General features: G+C 42.0%; 1 protein-coding gene across 1 annotated transcript in view; it reads left to right on the top strand.

Annotated features, from left to right (window-relative positions):
- The window catches only part of Miga (mitoguardin), a 477,244-nt gene that overhangs the window by 13,700 nt on the left and 454,537 nt on the right, over positions 1-9,007 (top strand). The window contains exon 4 of the mRNA XM_080270830.1: positions 3,355-3,516. Within this exon, the coding sequence (XP_080126956.1) occupies positions 3,355-3,516 (162 nt within the window). The remainder of the gene's footprint in view (positions 1-3,354; positions 3,517-9,007) is intronic.

Below are 9,007 nucleotides of genomic sequence, written 5' to 3'. Positions count from 1 at the left end.
TATATATATATATATATATATACCTGTATACATATAATATAGATAGATGGATAGATAGATAGTTATGGATGGGGTGATGAGAGAATTAAAAACATGAGTAATGGAGAGAGGGATGGCATTGGTAGTGATTGGTGATGGATGGAATATCTCAAATTTGTTGTATGCTGATGATGCAGTGCTACTTGGAAATACTAGACAAGAACTTGGTAGACTAGTGCTGAGTTTTGCTGATGTCTGTGAGCATTGTGTCTTGAGAGTAAATGTAGAAAGGAGTAAAATGATGGTAATCGAGAGAGAAGGTGTCTCCCAGTGTGATGTTACAGTGAATGGAGGGAGACTGGATTTGGTGAGAGAATCCAAATACCTGGGTATAGTGATAGAAAAGAGAGGAAAATGTACAGAAGAAGTGGAAGTTGGAGTGACACAAGGAAGAAAGGTAGTTGTTACTATGAACGTCTTGATTAGAAACAGAGGTTTGAGTGTTGCAGCTGCACAAGGTTTATATGAAGGAGTGTTAGTGCCATCTTTAACATATGGATGTGAGACTATGGTGTGGCATGAAAATGAAAAGTCAAGAATGAGTGCAGTGTAGATGGAACTGTTAAGGAATGTATGTGGAGTACAGAGAGTGGATAGGATCCAAAATAATGTGATTCATGAAAGATGCAGAGTGAGGAAGTCGGTGGACACCAGAATCAGAGAGAGTGTGCTGAGGTTGTATGGTCATGTTGAGAAAATGGATAACAATAGAGTGGTGAAGAAGGTATATCTGAGCAAATCTGAAGGAGGGAGGAGGCGAGGTAGGTTAAGGAGAAGGTGGAGGGATATGGTGGATGAGTGTGTGAGGAAGAGAGGTATGGAAGTCAGTGAGGCCAGGGAACTGGCAAGAGATTGGATGAATGTTGTGGGAAGAAGTGCATGATGAGGGATTTGGCACCCCTTTTTACATGACAGCGTTCGGATTGATTCTATCAGATACATTTATATAAAGCTACAAAATGTGTTGAAAGTTTTCGGCATATCAGATAGGGCTAGGATTCTGGGCGCTTGAATGATGAGTGAATGAAAGCATGGTCCACTGGAATGGGCAGACTTTAGGCTGTCTGGACGTTGCTACTCCTCACCCTGCCCTAGGATGGGAATGGAGGTTCGAATGATGATGATAATGATGAAATTGATCTATAGCAGGACATCTTACTACCGGAAGGAATGTCCATAAAAAACAAATCACCTCCATGTCACTGTGACCTCTGCCAACAGGCTGCCATATCTCCAACTCACACCAGTCATTCATATATCTTCGCCCTGTCCCTCTGTCTTATCCTCAGTTTCCCCCTCCCCCATCCACCTCCATCTCACTCACATGTGTTCCTAGTCAGTATCCTAGTCTTCATTCTCTCCACTTGGCAAAACCATCACAAGGTACTTCTAATGATTTTTAACACATCACAGAAATGCCACAAAGCATCAGTCCTTTATTTGTCTGTTTGAACAACCACTGAGACATGACACATTGTCACTGCAGTCCAACTTTCAGAAGAGAGAACTTACTTTGTTCAAACTCTACAAGAATTGCTGCTCATACACCATCATGGATACTCTTAACAGCATAGAGCAATCCCTCATCTACTCTGTATATCTTCTCAGCACCATCCACCTTTCCATCTTGTCTGCTCTGTCATGTACTTCTTTCAAACCCATGAAGGCAGTATGCAACTTTTTCATCATCATCATCATTTCTTTTTCCCACTTAAGGATAGGGTGAGGTAGGGTCCAGAAGGCAAGTAGTAGTAGTAGTAGTAGTAGTAGTAGTAGAAGTAGCAGCAGCAGTAGTTGTGACCCCAGGTTCATTTTCAATATGAATCTGGTGGAGTACTCACTGAAGCTGCCCATTTTCAATCCACTGTCTTCCATCAGGGGATGGGGAGGGAGTTCAGGAATGTTTGTACAGCTCCAGTTATTTTCATGCCACTGTCTGAAAATATTCCACCATGGCATTGCCAGATAGCAAGGAAATGTAAAGTACAGTAGAGGGAGAACTATCAACAACATACTCAGTGAACTGGGTCAGACACTCATTTACTCACTGTTCATGTCTCTGGAATCCTGACTTTGCCTTACAGGCAAAATCATCTGCACACATTTTTTTTTTTTTCTTTAAATAAATGTGCTTCATATTACATACCATATGGAGTCAGACTTATTTCCCTTATCTTGATATTTTTATGTTATAAATTGTGGTAGGTGTGGGCGCTTACCAACCACTCACTCAATGTAGTGCTACTCTCTTGGTTGTCTGCCCTGTCCTCTCCTTCATCCTTCTTTCCTTCCATCTTCTTCTGTCTTTCTTTCCTTCATTCTTTCCTTGTCTTTCTGCTTGTGGGTGACTTTACACTCCCTCTTCTGTCTTTTATTCCTTCATTCTTGCCTCTTCCTTCTGCCCGTGGGTGACTGTACACTGAGTGACAAGCCAAATGGTTTCCTGTACACCAGGAAACCATTTACTACGCTGGGTGGTAACCATATAACCAAATTTTGGCGCCTGGTGGTTTAGTGGGTAATTATTGTGCTCCAATCGGATTGAGCTGGTGAAGGTTTATATCCAAGGGATGGTTGGGGTTTATTGCTCATGTAATGCCACACAGGGATGATTGAGGCTGGTCACTCTCATCTTAAATGTCTGGACCAACTGCCTAGCCCCGGGCTCCTACACTTCTCATGGGGCAACGTAGGATTGGATGTGGATGGATGGATGGATACATCTGAAGGAAAAGATATGGTCTTCACCCCCCACCTGCCAAATACATAGAAATTATTGTACCTGACATCCTGTTACTATACCCCTCCACCAATTTCCAAGGCCAATCTGCACTTTTTCATGATCAGTCACCATCTCTGTCTCTCCCTCCCATATTTCAGAGTTTGCCATTCTCCATACACAGTACTTCATCATCCCCTGGTGCTTTCCCCATTTTGACTTTTGTGATACAAAATGGATGAAAGATTAATTAGGATATTAGAATTACCGTATTCTGATTTCATATGGTCTGAAATTCTTATGCAGCTAAATTGTAGTCATCCTGCATCCTGTGTATTCCCACAAGGACAAAGGTCTACAGCCATCAAAACCAGGGGAATAAGGGGTCTGAGCACTAAATTCGTAGCACACATTTTAGATTTTGAATTTGCATAGCCTACATTGCATTTTCATCTACACAAATCATGAAATAGATTGAAATTCAGAGTTGCAGTGTTGCAACCATTGCAGGTTTTGTCCCTAATGAACAAAAAAATCCGTGCATGAATGCATTCACAAGGATGAAAATGTTCAGATAGGTCATATTTGTATTTCAGAGGTGCACAGTGTGGGAGGAAATGTATCACCTGGGTTCCACCGCAGTGTGCACCGACAAAGTTCCATCTCTGCCAGCAGTGACCGAGGCAGTGTGGCCTCAGTTCACACCTCCCAAGCAGCTGATGGCTCTTCGCTCACACCTCAGCAGTACGGAGTTATGGGTATGTGTGCAGTCTTTTTTTGTCATCCTTGCAAACTTATTAAGTACTGTAGTTAGAATGTTCACATATGTTAAGTTTTTGTTATGTGTTTATGATTTATTGCAAAATTCTGTATCTCAGTTTTCATAGTACAATTGGTACTGTAAGCTGGGTTAAATAGTGTTAATTTTTATGTGTTTCTGAAAAGAAGAAATACAACTGCCAAAGTTGTTTTTGTCATGTTTGTTGTTGTGACTCTAGCAGGGCCGTGCACATGGGAGGGGGGTGTTTGGGGGTTTAACCACCCCATTTGGAAAGAGTGAAAAATTCCATCCATCATCCACTCCTATGTTGCCCCACGAGGAGTGTAAGAGCCTGGGGCTAGTGAAAAATTCAAATGAAAGTAATACTACAACGAAAATGCAACTCATTAAATTAATTAAATCCTGTTAAGAATGTTGTGAGATAAAAAACTAATAGAAAAAGAGTTAAAAAGTTCTACAAAATGTAAGAAAGAATGATTAGGAGTGTAAATTACCCTGAGTTTATACCCTTTCAGTACTGTAGTCAGTTACAGTACCTAAGTTTACCATATTGCATTACTTAGTTTAGTGGGCAATTAAGACACTCCAGTTGGATTGGTCCTGTGCAGGTTTACACTCAAGGGATGGTTGGGGTTTATTGCTCTTGTAATGCCACTCAGGGGTGAGTGATGCTGGTCACTTTCACCTTAAATGTCAGGACCACCTTTCCTAGCCCTTGGCTCCTACGCTCATTATGGAGCAATACAGGATTAGATGATGAATGAATGAAATAAAGTGAATAAATTGTTATGAAATTCCCCGCCACCCACCCTCAGTTTAAAAAATCTTGCACATGGCCCTGGGCTCCAGCTTGAATCGTGTGTGAATCTGATAGAGTTTAGGCTGAAGTTGCTTTTCTGTAGTTAACTATCCTCCTTTTGTGAAGTAGAAGGAGTTGAGGGACATTTGTATAACTACAGTCATGTCAGTGTCACTGGTTTGAAGATTGAGGCACCACTATAATCAGGCAGCTCAGAGTGAAAAGCTGAAAGGGAGGAGCTTAGAAACAAAACACTGGCATTCCACATTAAGGTGGTGGAAGGGTTAGAATTCACAAAATGCAAGCAAGTGGGTTTGGTAAGATTGTGGAGTACATAAAGGGAGTGTTTTGATTAGGATTGTTAAAACTGTGTTTGCTGTTGCAAGGATAGCAACTCACAAGAAAAATACATTTTGGTGGGATGCAGATGTTGCACATGCAGTGGAGGAAAAGAGAAAGAAGTGTTTAGATTGTATGCAAAAAAGATGTTCTGATGAAATGCCGATGATAATGATGATGGATAGAAATACCAGTAATTGGTTTATCACAGAATCCTTAAAATCTTTTTTTAGAGTACAGTGCAGTATGTCTAAAGCAGCAGTATGAGTACTGTAGTTATATGGTACCGTACGTACTGTAGCAGATTTCCTGAAAATCCTTACAAAAATGTGCTTGTAAGTCAGTGATTGGGGTATGTGGACGATCTGTCAAGACTTATTCATTGCATCTGAACCTTGCAGTTAAAACCTACCCAAGTTTCTATCATTGCACCTGATTGGCAGTCAGAATGAGTAGAGTGACAAGCCAGATGGCTTCTTGTACACCAGGAAACCATTTACCACACTGGGTGGTAACCACTTAACCAAATTATGATGCCTGGTGGTTTAGTGGGTAATTAAGACGCTTCAGTCAGATTGTGCCTGCGTAGGTTTATACCTAAGGGGTGGTTGGGGTTTATTGCTTATGTAATGCCACTCAGGGATGAGTGAGGCTGGTCACTGTCATCTTAAATGTCAGGACCAACTTGCCAACCCGGGCTGCTGCACTTATCATGGGGCAACACAGGATTAGGTGGTCATGATGATGACCAGTCAGCATATAGTATTAGATACCTGATCACACCACCCACCTCAGGCAAGCCATGGCAAACACATTTACAACACAGTTCACATGATTCACCCATATGACTTGTCAGCATTAACTATTGTTGAATGATTTGTGGACTGGTATTGTCAGGCAAAGAAGATACTGTATTACCAAACTAAGGTTAAATAGAATTTATGCTAGTTTGACCAGAGTTGATACCCTGTAGATAAAAGTAATACAAATATAGCTTTGTGCTGCTATGTAATATTGACTTTGAAAAGAGGTGTAGAAGCTTTCACCAACTGTAACTGATTTAACTTTCCAATACATGGCATGGACCTACTTCCTGACCTGGATAACACCAGGATCTACCAGTTTTCCACTAAACTTTGGTATGTATCTCTTAAACAATATTTCCTGAGACCTTGTTGAATTAACCAGATTGTCATTATTTTTGAGGCAGCAGGAATCCACCAGTTGTGCTTCACCAGTCGCAATATAGCAAATCCATTACTTACTAGCCTCACTAATGCACAGCACTAAATGATGTTTCCACTGCAGCTAGTTAGTCCCCACTCCACTTCAGTCAAAGATGATGCCTTTGCTTTTCCCCATAAGTATAGAAGCCGTAATATTACTGTATTTAGATTAGTTGTTTTATAATTTATTCTATAGTCCCTGTGTTTGCCAAAGCTTCCTTTATTTCATAATAGAGACATGTGTACGGCATCTCCTCATGTAACAAAATCTTTGAGTGAAATGTTTTAGATTTTGTTTCCCAGCTTTGCTTTCTACCCATGACTCTATTTGTGTTAGATAGTCTAATATCTACAGAAAGCTGTCTTTTGGTACACATGGTGCCTTGTGTGAGAGCTCCTTTCTCAGTCGTAATCCAAGATACAGAGATACTTTTCATTGTACAGTTTACACTAAATGTTGATGCATCCTTTTTTCTTTTTTTTTTGCTTCTGCTGAAGTTTTCCCAAACAGTTACTGATACTGGAGTTAAGCAGTGTTGTCAGTTTTTCACATAGTCAGTTTGTCGACATTACAACATCTGAGTTCATCACTCCTGAAGAGTTGAGAGGAAGAATGGGACTGAAGTGTATTGGTGTTGTGATGACGAGGGGTAGATTGAGATGGTTTGGGCATTTGGAGAGGACAGAGGATGACTGTTCGGTACGGAAGGTGAGAAGTGTGAACGTCAAGGGTAGGGTTGCAAGAGGCAGACCGAAAAAGACCTGGGACGAGGTCATACAAAGTGGCCTCAGGGATAAGAGACTGAGTAGGGAGGTTGCCAGAGATCAAGCAACATGGAGAGCCACTATTAGGTGACCAAAACCAATGCATGCAAGCATGTTGGAGCCTTTATAAACGGTGCAATACGATACAATAATCTGTTCCCACCTTTTGACCTCCAGTCCATCATATGTAATATGTCATAATATCTCAGAGTGAATGAATTGGGGAGGAGGGCATTTTATGTAGATTTTTTCCTTTAAGGGTTAAAGTACATTGTGACGTTTATTCCCATTTTGTGTATAAAAGAAAATTCTCATTAACCCATTAACTGCGCATGGCGTTTTTTTCGAGGTGTCCCTGGTGTGCAGACATAGGGGTAAAAATGAAATTTCCCAAAGGCCGAATTTTGTCTTAGGAATTGAGAGAACACATGCCAAAGTATATAGTAATGAAATATTAGCTCAATATTTACCTTGGTAAAGCCATGGATGAACATCAAAGTGTCTGATTCCCTATTGGAATGTATGGGTTTCTTTTTCGGGTTCAGTTTCGGATTCGGTTTTCAAGGCTCAAACATGCTTGCATGGATCGACCTTGGGGCACTATATTCGAAATTCACCTGCATAGCCAGGGCTGTATTGAGAAGTCGCACTCAGAACAGTCCAGGCTGTATAGAGCAGTTAATGGGTTAACGAAGTCATTTTGGAAATACAGTAACCCCTCCAATATCCGGATCAATAGAGCCATCGGTAGGTTCGGATATTGGTTTCGTCCGGATATTGGGCCCCAGCTTATGGACTTGTACTTACGGACCCTAACACAGAGAAACACCTATACAACTCCCTCCGGACATGCATAGCACCTATTTAACACCCAAATCACACCAATAAGGCACATAAATGACTGAAATAAATGCAATAGAAACATAAAATGTGGGTTTAGAAGTATGTTCATACATTAATAAACATTCTGGTACTTATGGACTCTAACCGAACCTAACCTAACCGAACCTAACCGAACTCTGAAAAACACATTCCTACTGCACATGCATGAGGTAAGTTTAGTATGGAAAGAAGTACAGTATGACACTTTCTGGTAAGTATAGTATGGGAAAAAATACAATATGAAACATTCTGGTAAATATAGTATGGAAAATAGTACAACATGAAACATTTTGGCTACTTACAGCAAGTCCCTGGCCACCTCGATGAATAACCGCCTCCTCTCGGACTCTGACAGTAAGAACGATTTCCTGAAGCACTTGCACTACACTCTTCCTGAAGTCTTGCACTGAACTTAGTCACTAACACACAGAAGTCCGTTCTTTTCACAGTGTTCACTTTAGTCCAAATAATGTTCCATTAAATTTAAGTGTTGCACATTAACTTTTCCCAAGTTTTTTTAAGTTTCCAAAGCCAAAACAAAGAAGGTTAGTTACGTTAAATTTCTTTTCTACTTAGTCTTTTCTCCCAACTTGAAAACCTTAACACAACACACCGTTTTTTTCACTGCACAACACTCAAAATTCCCGTGTGGTCTAGTGGAGAAGTTCTTGCTGTTTATTCACTGTCAGAGCCCGAGAGTATCACTGGCAGGCGTCCAAGGGGTGCATCGGTGGGTAGTGGTGATGGCGTACCGACTACAGAAGACTCTGAAGACAGCCGCAAACTCACGTCGAGCGGTGACTCCACTGTAGCTGATGTGCTGGGCTGTGGCTCGGAGCATGAGGGCCTGTCTTGGGGAGGCAACGGAGTGGAACCAGGGCTTGGCACAGCGGGGGTCACGGGCCTGAAAAAACTGTCAATCGTTGACTGACGCAAGGACCGACGATTCTGGCGATTGATGATGCGCTGCCGGAAAGCACGCACTTCCTCCACGAGTCCCAAGGGCCCCATCTCCCTGTCGCAGTCCGGGTGTTCCAGGTAGTCTAGGACGAACTCTAGATGTTCCCGGAGTGCGCTCAGCTTGGGGATGGCTGGAGTAGTGTCCTGCTGGGCAGAGTCTGCATCATCATCGCCTTCGTCGTCGGAATCTTCAAGTTCGGGACTGACACCAGCAACCGAAGACGCGATCTCGATATCAGACAACGTCTGATACCCAGGATCGCCCTCGTCGTCGTCCAACCACTCACGAACATCGTCCACATCAACATCGTCGCCGTGCGTACGTAGCCGTGCATGGAAGTCATCCACGTCAAACCCTAGGAAATCGTACTCCACATCTGTTCCGAGAAGCAGACGAGACCAACCATTTTCAAGAGTTTTCACAGGGACTTCCTTCCATGCACTAGCCCAGTTGTACAGCGCAGACTTGATGTTGTAGCGGCGAAGGTTTTCCAAAG

The sequence above is a fragment of the Coenobita brevimanus genome, chromosome 43, assembly GCF_032717465.1.
Source record: "Coenobita brevimanus isolate Jiangsu-jjx chromosome 43, ASM3271746v2, whole genome shotgun sequence".
NCBI classification, from domain to species: domain Eukaryota; kingdom Metazoa; phylum Arthropoda; class Malacostraca; order Decapoda; family Coenobitidae; genus Coenobita; species Coenobita brevimanus.
The sequence above is the reverse complement of the archived record's forward strand: the minus strand, read 5'-3'. Positions and strand labels throughout refer to the sequence as shown.